The 16292-nt window shown below is 34.9% G+C and overlaps 2 protein-coding genes and 1 pseudogene across 2 annotated transcripts; all 3 read left to right on the top strand.

Annotated features, from left to right (window-relative positions):
- Nucleotides 1-798: 798 nt before the first annotated feature.
- Nucleotides 799-7967, top strand: LOC120134494 (probable thimet oligopeptidase). Its single transcript, XM_039150922.1, has 20 exons — nucleotides 799-1080; nucleotides 1201-1322; nucleotides 1448-1611; nucleotides 1833-1923; nucleotides 2097-2276; nucleotides 3091-3171; nucleotides 3625-3705; nucleotides 4181-4273; nucleotides 4901-4981; nucleotides 5066-5228; nucleotides 5320-5440; nucleotides 5529-5601; nucleotides 5785-5892; nucleotides 6067-6164; nucleotides 6296-6341; nucleotides 6648-6744; nucleotides 7027-7100; nucleotides 7199-7303; nucleotides 7483-7563; nucleotides 7808-7967. Exons 1-20 carry the CDS (start codon nucleotides 927-929, stop codon nucleotides 7916-7918), a joined length of 2124 nt encoding a protein of 707 aa, XP_039006853.1. The 5' UTR covers nucleotides 799-926; the 3' UTR covers nucleotides 7919-7967.
- Nucleotides 7968-9657: 1690 nt separating this feature from the next.
- Nucleotides 9658-12683, top strand: LOC120134495 (annotated as a pseudogene).
- Nucleotides 12684-13877: 1194 nt separating this feature from the next.
- LOC120134496 (probable carboxylesterase 16) lies at nucleotides 13878-16198 on the top strand. Its single transcript, XM_039150923.1, has 3 exons — nucleotides 13878-13943; nucleotides 14122-14946; nucleotides 15389-16198. The coding sequence occupies exons 2-3, from the start codon at nucleotides 14291-14293 to the stop codon at nucleotides 15924-15926; spliced, it is 1194 nt and encodes a 397-aa protein (XP_039006854.1). The 5' UTR covers nucleotides 13878-13943; nucleotides 14122-14290; the 3' UTR covers nucleotides 15927-16198.
- The last annotated feature ends 94 nt before the right edge of the window (nucleotides 16199-16292 follow it).

Genomic DNA, 16292 nt, shown 5'->3' on the forward strand with positions numbered 1-16292 from the left:
TACAATAGTAGATTTTTTTGGGTATATTACCGAGAATGTCATTACCCCCATTTCCTTAAGTATTGTTGGATTCCCGACGTTTTGGACTAAAATGCCCTTAATTTTTTTTAAATATCATTTTTCTGTCATTGAATAATAAAAATTATACGAATGTTAAATTACAAATTTATCCTTAAACTATTTTAGATTTACAAAAAAAAACTATAATTAAAATTTTATATGAAGTTCAGAGGTTAAAATAAAATTTTACCCTTTCATTAAACTTTTTTATATTTTCAATTTTATAAAAAAATTATATAAATTTTATGAATTTAAATTTTTTAAAGAAAATATATAAATATTTTTTAACTTGTTAAAAAAAACAAATATATAATAAAGATAATTTGGTCAAATATACATTCCAATAATATTTTATTCTTTTAATCAAACACGATAATCTTACATTCTTGCTAAGCCAACCAAACACAAAATACAACATTTCCAGTAATTATATTCTCTGATAATCGTACATTCCTACTGATAATCTTCCATTTCGTGAACCAAACACACCATTATAACAATCGGACAAAATCCAAGGGCCATAATTTATTGTAAGGGACGGCCTTTCTTTGTGAAATGTAACGATTGAAAGCGATAGCTCCACGGCTACACCTAGACGCATCCGTTTTTCTTTTAAATTAAATTTGAAGCAAAAATCACTCCTACATTGCGCGGCTTCAATGAGAAGTCAAATCTCATTTTGTTTGTTTGCTTGTTTTTATTTATTTTCCATTACTCCCTTCACCAAATTAAATTAAATTCAACATTTGGTTTTCCGCTCGAAAAGGCGGAGATTTCCCTCCCGATCTAGCCTAAGTCCTCGGCTTTTGTTTGGCTCCAAAGAAAATTAATTAAGGAAGCGAAGACGAAAGAGAAAAATACTAGCAATGGAAAGTGAACGAAACGGCGCGAAGAAATTGAGCAGCAAATCGAAGGTAGGAAGTTACATCGTACCACTCACAGGAGCTGCCGCTCTTCTTACTCTCGCTGCCAGCTTTGCTATCACCGCCATTAATCACCGAAGAAACTCCAAGAGAAAAGGCAACTACATTTTTCTCTCTCTATTTCAGTAGTTTTTTTTACTGCATTTCGTTTTACTTACTTTCTAGGTTCCACACGTTTATATCTAGTGATTTTTTTATTTTTATTTTTAAATTTTAGATCTTCCGGGGTGTGATTTTCGAGTTAACTTGTCGGCGAGTGAGATTCTGAAGTTAGCTGACCGAATAATTGCAAAATCAAAGGAAGTTCATGATGCTGTTGCATCTGTACCGCTCGACAAGGTTTTATAATCTCAGTACCTTTTATTTTATTTTATTTTAATCTCTGATTTTCCTTTTGCCTATTTCTACATTTGAAATACTTCGACTCATATTCCATTATATATATGTATATTAAAAATTCTCAGGTTACGTATAAGAATGTTATATCACCATTGGCAGAACTGGAGGCTCAGCAGTTTCCATTGATGCAATCATGTGTGGTGCCAAAGTTTGTTTCAACTTCAGATAAAGTTCGTAAAGCAAGCATTGAAGCTGAAAAGAAAATAGATGCTCATGTATCTTCCTGCAGGTTTAACTCATTTGTTTTTATTCAATTATATACGAATTAAGATATATCACTTGAATTTTTGGTTTGTTTCATTTAGTTAGCAAAAGTTTTTAATCTAAACTATTGATCTAATTTAAATCTTATGATTTTTTAAGTAGTTGTAGATATGGAAGTCTACTTTCCTATTTGTTCACTAAGCATATAATTGACCATTTTTAATGTTTTCATTGGGTGCTAATCAGTAAGCGGGAAGATGTATACCGTGTCCTTAAAGTTTTTTCTGCAAAAGGGGAATGGATGGGCCCCGAAGCTAGACACTATGTTCAGTGCTTGGTAAGGGAAATATTTACAGTTTTATACAGAAAGAATTCTCTGATGAGGTTGTATGCCTTGATGTGCTGTGATACAAGAAACTATTTTCTTTTGTTGTTTCCAATATTCTTAACATATTGCTTAGTGGTTTGGTTGTTCGGTTCTAGTATTGATTTCTTACTGATCAGTGACAGATAAGAGACTTTGAACAGAATGGATTGGATCTTACATCAACAAAAAGAGAAGAAGTGCAACGCCTGAGAGCTCAAATTGATGAGCTAAGTTTTCAATATGTTCAGAATTTGAATTATGATGCCACTTATCTTTTATTCAGTGAGAATGAGCTAGCTGGACTACCGACAGAGTTCCTCAAGGTTCTAACTTTTTTCTTATATTCTTATTTGCTCCTTTACGCCGTTGCTTTATTAGCTTATATTTGGGAATTCTGACTCAATAATCTCTTTTAAACGAAAACTTCAAAATTCAAGTTATATTTTGCATCTAATTTGTGCTTGTTTGCTGGTGAAATTTTCTTCTATGCTGATAATTTAATACATAAATTATCCATACAATGCTTTAGTTGAATTTTTAACATCCTGGATAAGGCGTGTTGGTCAATTATTATATGTTATAGAATGTGAAGTATTGATTTAGTATCAAGAATAAATTCTATTTTGAGCTTTAACCATTGGCTTTGTGGAAATCTAAGAAAATATGCCTCTACAATCGATATTTCAAATATCAATTAAGTTAAAATTACATGATATGTTGTATTGAAAATTGATACTGAATCATGATTCAAAGAGAAAAACTTTCCATTCTGGAAATGCTTTTATTCATAACTCTTGCTGCTATTCTTAGATGGAAATATAATTTACGAATACAAAGTTTAAAATCTTGGAAATCTGTGTTACTTGGATTTGGGTGTGATTGTTGGAAATATGTGTGTCTAATACAAGTATATTCGATTTTTTCCTGGTTTTCCATGTATTTAGATGGTTCTTGTCATATCTCTGTACCCGTGTTCAGTTATGCACTTGACATGGGTGATTAAAGGGGTACTTCAATACGAAAACTTGGAGTAACATAGCTAGAAATTTCATACCTTTATGATGGAGTTTTCTTTGAATAACTTTGCTTTGTAATATGAACTGTAATGAAATGTGTTCCACTCTGCTTATTTTGCAGACATTAGAAGAAGTGGAAAATGGAATGTTCAAAGTGACACTGAAAAGTAATCATGTTGCAGCAGTTCTCGAGTTATGCATGGTATGATTATTGAAGTTGGTTAAGGATCTGCTTGTGAATTGTTGACAATGGCTCTGTCCTCTTTTAGCAAAAAAATTGCATAAACTTACAAGTTACAAGGTGATAGGTTGAGAAACTTATGAAGACCAGTTATGTATTTGAGTTGTAGAATGCTGAAAGAGTCCCCATTATCTTTCTTATTACTGGCTTTTAAGGATATCTGGTGATTCAACTATAGCATGCCAATAAGATCCGGCAAGTTTTCAATTAGGTGTATGTTATGATTGCTGCGGTGAATCATTGCCTTGCATGTGAATGATCATGACAGTTGCTCAACTAAGATAAACTTTATTTCATTTATTTTTCTTTAGATAGGGAACCTAATTCAGATTTACTATTATTATTTCCTTTTTAATCCTGAAATATGGGAATGACCACTGTGGTGTTTCACTTTTTTGTTCCGAGCCTTTGCAGATAGGAAAGACAAGAAGGTTAGTAGCTATGACCTATGGAAAGAGATGTGCAAAAGTCAACCTCTCTGTCTTGGAAGAATTGGTAAATATCGCGTCCCCCTGGGCTCCTCCCTTTTTCTTTGAAATGACGTTTACATAGGAAAGAGAACTCAGCATCTAGAAGATCATTTTTCTTAAGCTTGAAATGAAATTATATTGTAAGATCAACTGATTGTCATGGGTTCTCTGTTATTTAGATTTTTGTTAAGAGAAACCATGCATACCCTGTTGGTATCACATTTCATAAAAAAAAAATATTATGGCTGTTCTAGTGACAAAATATTGGTTCCTTGTCTTGGCTTACAACTATTTTATCGTATCAGCAACTTTGGGATGTTCATTTTATTTCAGCCTTTATTATCACCAGGGCCCTTTTCTTCATGTTCCTCCATGTGGATCCGAACATTGAGTTTTACTTGACCCTTGAGCCTGTATTACCGTCCATTTCCATTTTTCATTAAATGTGTTTATTGAGTATAAGAACACCAACAAGTTCCCACTTTTCTCTTGTGATATAGGTTCAAGCACGTCATAAATTTGCTCGTTTGCTTGGCTATTCAAACTATGCAGACTATGCTGTGAGTTTTAGAATGGCTAAGACTTCCTCAAAGGTTTGCATAATACTTTATTTTCTTGGGGCTGTTTGTATGTTAACTGCATGAATGAAAATAATGTAATTTCCATGTCTTCCAGCTTTCATTTTCTTTTTAAATGAAGGTAGGGTTTTTTTAGTGGATTAAAGTAGTTGACTGAAATATTGCCATCTCTCTTTCTCTCTCTTCCGTTCTCTTTTCTCCTTTCTTATGAACCACATTGGATCCTTTTTTGTCTAGTCTATTGACAGTTTTTTTCACCGACAAGGTTGAGCCAGATCCTATTTTTTCCATTAGAACCTGTTGGGTGCCTCTAGGTTTATCACCTATATGATGGAATGTGTTGTTTTATGTCATAACTCCTGGAATTCTTAGGGTCTTTGACAATTCATTTCCTGAGTGATATGAACTGAACTATGTCAAACCGACGCTCTTTTTAACCTGAAATTTTATGTTATAGCAACATTAAAAACGCAGGAAGGAACAAGTTCTTGGTTTGTACTTTATTATCTTGCTATCAAGTTGAATTAGAATTTAGAACACCTGTACAAAAATGTATTTTAAAGATGAATCAACTTCGTGTATTATTTTCTCTGTGATTCATTAAGGAGTGATATCTTCTTAGGACTTTGCAAATGTGGTCAGGTATTGCAATTCTTAGAAGGTATTTCCTCCAGTTTATCAGACTTAGCCCAGAAGGAGCTGGCAGTGTTGAAAGAGTTAAAGGTCAGAGCATACCCTCCATCTTTTGGTTCCTTTCCCTTTTTCCTTTCAGATGGACAATTTATTTGCTTTTTTTTATGTCATCAGAAGCAAGAGGAAGGAGAGATTCCATTTGGAGTTGAAGATCTGTTGTACTATGTAAAGAAGGTTGAACAGCAGGAATTTGATTTGGACTTTGGGGCTCTCAAACAATACTTTCCTGTTAATTTGGTTTTATCTGGAATTTTCAAAATATTCCAAGATCTTTTTGGTAAGTTCTACATACATGCATATTTGGATTCATGGCGAATGTTCATCTCTTTGTATTGCATGGTATCATATGCTCATTCTACTTAATGCAGGTTTAAGATTCGAAGAAATTGCCAATGCTGATGTCTGGCACAGTGATGTTAAAGTTTTTTCTGCTTTTGATTTGAGTTCTGGTGAACTTTTGGGTTATTTCTACCTTGACATGTATACAAGGTTCATGCGTTAGTTTTAAGTTATATCTTTATTTGTTTTAGCACTCCTTGCTCTAGTTAGAAAGAAATGGGCTTTCCTTGTGGATCAGGGAAGGGAAATATGGTCAAACTTGCATGGTTGCTCTTCAAAATGGTTCTGTAGCATTCAATGGTGCACGGCAGGTGATCGATATTACATAATCATTATGCTTTCTTTCCCTGAATTGCTAAATACATAAAATGTTATCTTACCATCTTTCAGTGCATAAATATAATTAATTTGCTCAAATTTTCCCGAGATATGCTATTTGCATTATCTTGAAATTCAGAGACTGATTAATTTTCTTCTCTTGGTTTCCCTAGCAGATTCCAGTGGCATTGCTGATTTCTCAACTTCAGAAGGACACTGGCAGAGTTCCAAGTTTGTTGAGATTCTCTGAAGTGGTCAGTTTTTTCCATGAGTTTGGCCATGTGGTATGTTTGATTCTTAATTATCTTTTTGGGTTTTATTGTATGTTGTTGTACTTTGTATTATTGGTAGATAATACAGGTTTTATTGTACTTTGTATTATTGGTAGATAAAACAGGCTTTATTGTACTTTGTATTATTGGTAGATAATACGGGTTATATTATCTGTGAGTATTTAGGTCCAACATATGTGCAATCATGCATCATTTTCAAGATTGTCTGGGGTCCGTGTTGATCCCGACTTTGTGGAGATCCCCGCTCATGTGCAAGAGAATTGGTAGGTCAATGATCCTACGATTTCTTTATTTCTTTATTTTTGGGTTAAGTAAATCTAGACCAGGATCCTACTATTTCTTATTTTTTTTCTCTGACAGATGAAATTCCCTGACAATTGTTTTTAACGTGTAGGTGTTACGAGAGCTTATCACTGAAGTTGATATCTGGTTTCTATCAGGTGAGTACATCTTATTAACAAATTCTGAATACACGTACTGTATGCAAATTTATGTGTGGGATTGTCTGTGATTTAGTGTCTGCTATTTATTCATACATGCATTGGCTTGAACTTCTGGCTTGCTTGTCTTGGGGTATATTCATGTGTGTTTATGAGGTATATTTTAATCTGTCTGGATCGGTCCTTTCTTTCTAAAATGATTGATAAAGGAAGAATTGTTTTTGATTTTCAAAGACAAACTGTCTTTTAAATAACTAAAGGAGAATTAATTGCTTGAAGTTTTATTGGTGACATGATAATTTGCAGGATATTACAAAGCCCATCAAGGAGGAAATATGTAAATCACTTAAACGATGGCGATATTCCTTTTCAGCACTTAAATTGAAGCAAGAAGTTCTTTACTGTAAGTCTTTCTCTGTCATCAATCAGGAAACTCCTATTTTACTGAAATTTGTTGCGACTTTGACTTTCTTGAATCAGGAAAATCTGTTCTAAGTTGAACTCCTCTAATCATCTCATTTTCACTATTTGATAAGTTTTTTGAAATAGATTATAGATAGCTTTCAGGGATGTCTAGTCATCTTTCTATGGAATCAACGCCTTGGAATTTGTTTCTAGATGCATATTGTAACGCACATTATTTGGCCCCACTCTTTAGTTATGCTCTAAAGATGTTTTCTGACAGGTCTTTTTGATCAAATTATACATTCCGCTGATGACGTTGACATTGTCGAGTTATTCAAGCATCTTCATCCAAAGGTAAGCACATTTTCCTGTTCTTGCTTCTGACTATGTGCTATTAAAAGGAAAATCCTTATATATATATATTTTTCTTCCATCTTTTCGATATTCTTTAGGTAATGTTGGGATTGCCTGTGTTAGAAGGAACTAATCCAGCTTCATGCTTCCCCCGGTGTGCTATCGGTTATGAAGCTGCTTGTTACAGTCGTATTTGGAGTGAGGTTCGATCAGTTCATCCCAGTTTTTCTTGCCTGTTTTAATTTTATCGTCTAGATTGGTATAAACTGTTGTAAGCTTTTTACATCTTTATGGCGCAAAGCCAATATGTAGTGGATGATCTATTATACCTGAATGATAAATGCACCCGATGAAAATCATTTATGGTGCTTCAAATGTTCAGGTGTTTGCAGCAGATATATTTACATCGATGTTCCGTGACGATCTTTTGAACCAGAATGTTGGTATGCAGTTTCGAACTAAGGTAATCACTGTTAGTCTGTTACTGTTTCTGAAGTGCATTTTTATTATGTTACTATGCCGTTTCTGATGTCGAAAAGTTTGCTATACTTATTTCACTAGCACAGCCATCATAAGAAAACCAAAATCTTGATAGCTTAACTTCCATGTATACAGCATAAAATAACAAGAAATCTGTGAATTGATGCACATATGCATACTTCTCTCATGATGATCATATCATCTAATAATATCCGAGTTCGTGGTAGGTATTGGCATCAGGAGGAGCTAAGGATCCGGTTGAAATTCTGTCCGACTTTCTCGGAAGAGAACCTTCAATTCGGACATTTATTGACAACGTAATTGGATGCAGTTTGTGACAATGGAAGTTTTGGTAATTTATCTTGGAGTTCACTTTTCATCTTTCATTTGTAGCCTCTTGCCTTATGTTATCATCAACATCACTTGTGTTGTATGTAAAAATTTGTACACCTATTTCCCCCCTAAATGACGTAACTGTGAGATTAATTTTTGGAAAATTCTAATTCTTTTTAATCTATATTAGTAAATAACTAATTAGGAAACACTAATATGTTAAAGTGAGTTCAATGGTTAAAAACTAATGGTCATGAGCTGCAATTCAAGTAAAATAAATAAAAACGTATAATAATAATAATTTAAAAATCAAATAAAAAAAGAAAAACATATAAAATAGAAATTGGATAGCATATACATGACTTGAGAATATGATATCAAATGTTATGAACCTAATTTATCTATTTTGTTGTTATGTCTTATAACACTTGAAAAGAATATCTTTATATAAATCATATTTATTTGTAACCATTGAGCCTAGATTTATTCGATCATAACTCATATGACATTTAATAAGGAGTATTTTCTTGATAATCTAATAGATATTTCTTCTAAAAAGACATTATACCATTTACTTGGTCAAATCTCATACACTTAAACCTCACATAACGAAAGTATAAGAAAAGGTCGTTTACTCCGGTGATACTTCCACTTGTAAGTTCAAGAGAAAGGGAGCAATAAAATAACTCTGTATTCAAACCATATCACAATCTAAACCAGTGAGATACTCGTATCTTGAAACAACGAAGCTGCAACATAAATCGACTCTAAAACAAATTCATGAAGAGTAAAAATTCAGACAATCCGAAAAAATTAAAAGAAATAGTAACAAAACAAATTAATGTTAATACATAACAAGAAATCATATAAACTCCTAAATTGTATATCTTATTTTATTCATAAGATTCAAAATTAACAATTTCATTTCGAAGACACTCGATCCCATGTACGCTTAAAGGAAATATTGTCGACAGAACCTACTTTTTCTCGTATAATAATCTATTTAAGAGGAAAAAAAGCACAGAACGAGTGTACACCGTACGGTAGTTAGTGAAAAGAAAAATGAAGAACGACGTCGTAGAAGGCTCTGGTTTTGGATTTCCTGGTTCTTGTTTCGGATTTGACTTTTGATTAAGATAGACGAGGTCCACGAAATGATTAGAAAATTTGATTATTTTTTTTTGCAGAGATTGAGAAGTCAATCAAGGAAGAATGACTGAGAACATAGTCAACAAAGCATAGCTAGCAAACCAAGATGGAAATTTTCGCAGATTATTTTCTCTGTAAGTCGTTGTAGCAGGTCCTCATTTCTTTCTAATTCTCAATTATTTATATCTGGATTTTACTGCATGTGTTTGGTTTTTCTTTTAATTAATGAAAAAAAGGAAGAAAATAAACTTTCTATGTTGGATAGAGTGCTTTGATTGTTTCAATTCATCTTATAAATAATTTGGAACATGGAATATCCTGGAATTTACTTAGTTTATTCTTGTTCTTTTCCTCTGTTGCTTTCCTTGGTGGAAGAACAGAGAAGGATGTGCTGGTGCTTTTTAGTTTTGGGCGAGTTTGTCCTTGCTGGATTTTGTTCTTTAAGCCTGAAAGCTTGAATTTTTTTGCAAAGTTTGGGCTGAATTTCAGGCATGGGGCTTGAAGCTGAACAAAGGGTCTATGTTTTAGATGATAGGGACTAGGGAAAAAAAACTGCAACGTGGGATGATTGGTTCAATTGTTTTAGCAGCTTTGGTTTGGGTTTTCTTATAGTAGGGGATTTGGTTTCCACTTTCCTTATTTCGGGTTTTCTCTATCGAATATGAAGGGTCTCTGTTTTAGCTGAAGAAAGGGTTTGGTATTTCATGGATTTTAATTAGTCATTAGATTTTGATTGGTTGGATTAAGAGGGGTGGAAGGGGGTGAATCATGTTCAAACGGATTTTAAGTAAGCTTCCCCGGAAGCCATCAAAGAATTCGGAGAGTCGTGAACATGGTGGGAACCATGCTACTTATTCTACCGTATATGTGGCTCAAGGAGTGGTGATTTAGTATCTGAGAAGTCGGGAAATTCGAGTGTTTCGTACTCTCAGGCACCTAATTCTTCTGCTGATGTTGGATGGAAAAGATGTTCCGGCTTCAGAGAAGCAGAATTTGTTCATAAAAAAGATTCACTTCTGTTGTGTTGTATTTGATTTCAATGACCCCACCAAGAACCTCAAAGAGAAGGAGATCAAGCGACAGACGTTGTTAGAGCTCGTTGAGCACGTGATCTCAGCGAATGGGAAATTTTCCGATGCTATTCTGCAAGAAATCGTTAAAATGGTATCGGCAAACTTATTTAGGAGCCTTAATCCTCAACCACGTGAGAATAGTGTCATATAAAGCCTTGATTTGGAAGAGGAGGAACCATCAATGGATCCTGCTTGGCAACACTTGCAATTTGTATATGAGTTTCTTTTGAGGTTTTTAGCCTCACCTGAGACTGATACGAAATTGGCCAAAAGATATGTTGATCAGCCCTCCATTATCTGGTTGCTCAACTTATTTGATTCCGAAGATCCTAGAGAAAGGGAATATTTGAAAACCATTCTTCATCGCATCTATGGCAAATTCATGGTGCATCGACCGTTCATTAGGAAAGCTATAAATGACATATTTTTCTGTTTTATTTTTTGAGAATGAGAAGCATAATGGAATTGGTGAACTTCTAGAGATATTGGGCAGTATTATTAACGGGTTTGCATTGCTGCTGAAGGAAGAACATAAACTGTTCCTTGTCCGGGCACTAATTCCCTTGTGTAAGCCGAAATCCTTAGCAATGTATCATCAACAGTTATTTTATTGCATTACTCAGTTTGTGGAGAAAGACTGGAAGCTTGCTGATTCCATCATTAGGGGGTTATTAAAGTACTGGGCTATCACCAACAGTGCAAAGGAAGTCATGTTCCTTAACGAATTGGAGGAAGTTTTAGAAGTAACTCAGCCACTCGAATTCCAGTGCTGCATGGTACTGTTATTTCGCAGAATTGATCGCTGTTTGAACTCTCTGCACTTTCAGGTGAGAAGTTTCTGGAAATATTTTTATTATGGATGATGTTCTAGATTTGCTTGTTTCGTATCTCGGACTTGGAGATCATATTGTTTTACTTACAATTGATTGCATCAGATATGCCATATTGTGGATTCATTCTGTATGTATATAGTTTGTGGCATTGATCAGACCATTTTTCAGATTGTTTTACCCTTACTGCCACCGTCTTCAACATCACGCTTTTCTGTCCTCTCATGTTGCGAAAATTTCTAGGATCTTTCGAACTGTAGCAGGCTGTGGCATTGATTCAAATTTATAGAAATTCGGGATTTCCTAAAGTCAAGGCCCTATAAAATGTTACTTTCCTTTGTAGTTTCATGAGGTACCATCTATGAAATTAACCGACTATAAAATTGTTTTGAAAGCAAAATCTTTTAGTTAATTGATTGAATCATTTTCATATCTGTTGTTCCTGTCTTTGAGTGCTTTGGTGTTTGATGGTCATATTGGCAAGTTGGAATAGCTCAGGACTGTGTTACTTGAATCATTTTTCGAAGTTTTTTTCATGTATATGAAGGAACTTTGGAGGTCATATCCCCATGTCTCTGTGTCAGACACGGGTAGTTAAATAAAAATGACGAGTGCCAGTAACATAGGCTCAGGAAAGCCAAATATCTAAACTAAAACACCATTTTCTTTGGTTGATCGAAATGTAGTTAGGTCTAATGGTTGGCCCTGCAAAACAAACTTTAATGTATATTGGGAGATTCAATATGCGCTGATTGAACTATATGTGCTTTTTTTCGGAAAATATGCACCAAATACTTTTAAGGCTGTCGCTGCTCTTGTGTACAAAATCCTGTGGCCGTATGAGTACGGTCAGTTAACTATACCATTTGATGATCGAGAATGATAGCCGTTGAGTCTGAACTCTGAATGGCGTGATTTCGGTAAATGATATCCGATGTTTTAGTCTTTCGTAGAACTTACAATATTCTATACATAGTTTTCTTCCCCCGGAATGTCCTAAGCACCAGTTGTTTTTTGTCCTTTTTTTGCGTCTCAGGAAGCCGAGCGAGCTTTGTTCTTGTCAGAACTTAATCATTCAAAACCGCAAGGTTAAACTGCCGATTATTTTCCCTGCCTTGGAGAAAAATGCAAGAAATCACTGGAATCAGGCTGTACACGGCTTGACTTTAAATGCCCGAAAGATCTTCTACGATCTCGACCCGGAGTTGTGCAAGGAATGCTTGCATAAATTTCGGGAAGACGAATCAAAGGGAGATGAGATTGAAGCGAGACGCGAAACTACATGGAAGCGCTTGGAAGAACTTGCTGAAAAGAAAGCTTCTGGCAGCGAAACAATGCCGTTCCCCACAAGGCAAATGCCAACGTCTCTCCAGGTTAGATATGGATAGACACTTCTTGACACTTTTAAGAGTCAAATTTTATATCGGGATCGAAGTACAGGCGTGTCTGGGTGGTCGGATGTTTTCGATTTCTCGCCCAGTGCGGAAAATGGGATCGTAGATTACTGTATGATAAGTTCCTTGCCTTATGTAATGCTTCTTGTTGGTTTTGCATCATATTTTTATTTATCCATAGAAACACTCATCAAATGGTAAAGACTCGGGGAAATCACAGTGATGGTATCTATTGTTATCCCTGTGATTTTTCCCCCTCCAATTGTTTAACATAGAATCAACCATATCTAAGTGGAGGTTGCTCCCTTGAAAGATCAATTGAGAAACGGTTAATATTAGATCGAGTCGAGTGAAAAATAATTCGAGTTTACGAGTATCATTTGATTATTTAAATCTTGTTTGAACATTTTTTTTGAATGTATGAAATTCGAGTTGAACCAAATTTATTTATTTAAGTTTTTATTCAAATTTAAACATAATTATTTATAAGGTTATAATATTAATTTGTTTCAATTTAAACGATTATATCTAATCATATCTAACATGCATATATTTTTATTTGTAAAAATAATATTTATTTAATAAATTGGTAGAAATGGAAACAAGAAAAATACATGGCAACCATGAAAAATATATAAACAAAAAAGAATGTAATTGATTCCTTTCTTTGGTTGGCAACAACTCATAAAAGAACAAATCATTTGTCTCCAAGTTTCCATTTCACAAATAACTAAGAATTGTACTGATGAACAATGATTTAGCAGTGTCGGTGTTTGATTAAACCTGGTCCTGCGTGCCAACAACGATCCCAATCGGCGAATCCCCACCAATCATCTTTCATAGGTTAATTTAACTACACGTCCTTAAACTATGATTCAGATTCTGAATTAGTCCTAAATTTAAAAAATATTCTAAACTATTTTGTTAGTTCGATCATTAATTTCAATATCAAATGTCGCTTCAAATATGATGTAAAATATATAAATTGAAATATTTATATTTATTGTATAGACAATTTAAATACAATGTATTAGCATGGACCAACTTACCTCAGGGGTTAAGGAATCGTTGTTCTTAGAGGACATGAGTTCGAGCACCAACAACTGCAAGGGTGATTGAGTGTTCATTGTCATCACCTTTTAGCTTAATAAAAAAATACAATGTATTAAAAATTAATTCAGTTAAAGTTTTTATATATTATAAATAAAAAATCTATAATCTCTCAATGACTATCGAAATATTATTCAATTGACTTATACTTGATTATATTTATGTTTATAATTTGTTTCAAAAATTTCTAATATATATTAAATTATATTTTAATAAAAATTAACGTTTAAATTAATAATTGAATTGAGAAAAGAATTTATTAATAGTAATGATATTTTAACAGTTTAATTAAATATTTTAAACATTTAGGAACCAATATAAAATCTAAGCTATAGTTTGAGGGTGTTGATGAAATTAATCCTTGTACTTTATCACAAAAGTTTCAGTCCTTAAACTCCTTTTACTTCCCAATTCCCAGTACACAAAATTTGAAATCAAAATCGAAGAGTCTCTGTGATTGGATTGAGATTTCAGGTAGGTAAATTTGAACCCATCATTATATTTGCGTATGAATTATCATCATGCAAATCTATCTCTTGCTTTACATACAATTCAATTAATATTTTATTTATGTATTCTTTGAAATTAATCAAAGTTGAAACTTTCAATCGAACTAAGAAAGTTCTTGAATCATCTCTGACTATTTGTCCAGGCAGCCATTAAAAAAAGTCTCCAATTGACACCTTCAAGGCTTTCAACGAGTTGAATCCTTCTCTGTTCGTCATCAATGGCGTCAAATCAATCACACAAATTTTGAACTCTGTCATACTTCAAAGCTATCTATTTGTTCTTCGTTTTTGTTTTGTTTGTTTTAATCGAATATGCCGAGTTTACCTGTGAAACTCTATAGCATCTTCTTCAAGTTGCAGCAAAGATATGCTCTTCATAATATCGCGAGAGCTCCGATTGATGGTGCCGATCCTTTTGGTGTAACTTCGCGGCGTGCGGAATCGACTGCTGCCAGCAACCCTTCCTTCACCGACGGGATCGCCACCAAAGACATCCACATCGACCCTTTTTCTTCTCTCTGTATCCGGATTTTCCTTCCGGATACGGTGGTTCACGACCCGACAATATACGAAGACAGAAGCAAAGATTGTGCTTTTGTTTACAGTGGATATTGTCCTCAGCCGGGAACAAAGCACAAGAAATTACCCGTGGCGTTACAATTTCACGGCGGGGCTTTCATCGGTGGAAGCAATGATAGTGTAAGGAATGACTTGTTCTGTCGGAGGATTGCCAAGCTTTGCGATGTGATCGTCGTTGCGGTTGGCTATAGACTGGCGCCAGAGAGCCGGTATCCGGCGGCATTCGACGACGGTTTGAAGGTGTTGAATTGGTTAGTGAAGGAGGCAAATTTGGCAGAGTGTGGGAAGTGGATGGGGAATGGGAGAAGGAGAATGGATGCTCATGTTTTCGATGGGTTTGGTGCTTCCATGGCTGAACCTTGGTTAGCTGCTCATGGAGATCCCTCTAGGTATGAACTCAGTTCTTCGCTTTTCGATCAATTTGATTCATTTCTATTAGATCAAGTCGTGCTGATAACGTGTATATATTGTTTTCTTTGAGTGTCGTTCAAGTATCGATTTGGTTCTAATCATTAAAAACTTGTTAAACTAATGAATCATTTGCTTGTTCATTACTGAAAAAAGTTGCAATCAAGAATAACTAGTGATTTAGTTGAAAATTCCCTATTTGAATCTTAGATAAATTCGAGTTATTTTGGTTCGATCCGATCTAGGAATAGGGAAAGGGATTGTAAATGTGGTGATTTGAATTACAGATTTCATTACATGATTCAACAAGGTTATAATTTGGCTTCTTGTAGTTAACTCGTTCCTTGCTTGTCAGTTAATCATGCTGGCCGTGGTATTTTTCTCTCTTTTTAATCGGCTCTCTTGGTCTTGTCGTCGAAGCAGATGCGTACTTCTCGGGGTAAGCTGTGGTGCGAACATAGCGGACTACGTGGCTCGAAAGGTGGTTGAGGCAGGGAAGCTTTTGGATCCGGTTAAGGTGGTGGCACAAGTCCTGATGTATCCGTTTTTCATCGGGAGCAGTCCGACAGCTTCCGAAATTAAACTGGCAAACTCCTACGTCTATGACAAGTCAACATGCTTGCGGGCATGGAAGCTTTTTCTACCCGAGAAAAAATTCAACCTCGATCATCCTGCTGCCAACCCTTTGATCCCTGGGCGAGAGCCTCCTCTGAAGTTCATGCCCCCAACACTGACGGTTGTTGCAGAACAAGACTGGATGAGGGATCGGGCCATTGCTTACTCCGAGGAACTTCGGAAGGTGAACATAGACGCCCCGCTTCTCGAATACAAGGATGCAGTTCATGAATTTGCAACTCTAGAGGTTCTCCTCCAGACACCACAAGCACAAGCCTGTGCTGAAGATATTGCCATATGGGTCAAGAAATACATATCACTCAGAGGCCATGAGTTTTCTTACTGAGCAGATCGGAAAGGAAAAACGAGAAAGCGCAAAACGGTCCATATCGCAGCAACAAGGTCCGCAATTTTGCATGACGAGGGTATATAGTTTCCGGTCGCAGACTTGTTCATTTCAAATGCCTATTGGTTTGAGAGCCCTTGCCTCCTCTTTGTTCATATTCTTTGGATTTCAGCTACAATTTTCACTAGGAATATTCATTTGTTCATATTATTTTATTTCAACATTGGGATGTATTATAGTGTATGAAGGAATGAACCCATATTGCCCATGCCCTGCCGGGCTTGTGTTACCATCATCGGAACTCGGTTGTATAAATATAAAAAATCAATGTCGAAGATGCTGTTAAAATATTATCACTAACATTTT

Source organism: Hibiscus syriacus, unplaced genomic scaffold (genome assembly GCF_006381635.1).
Source record: "Hibiscus syriacus cultivar Baekdansim isolate YM2019G1 unplaced genomic scaffold, ASM638163v2 tig00110597_pilon, whole genome shotgun sequence".
NCBI lineage: Eukaryota > Viridiplantae > Streptophyta > Magnoliopsida > Malvales > Malvaceae > Hibiscus > Hibiscus syriacus.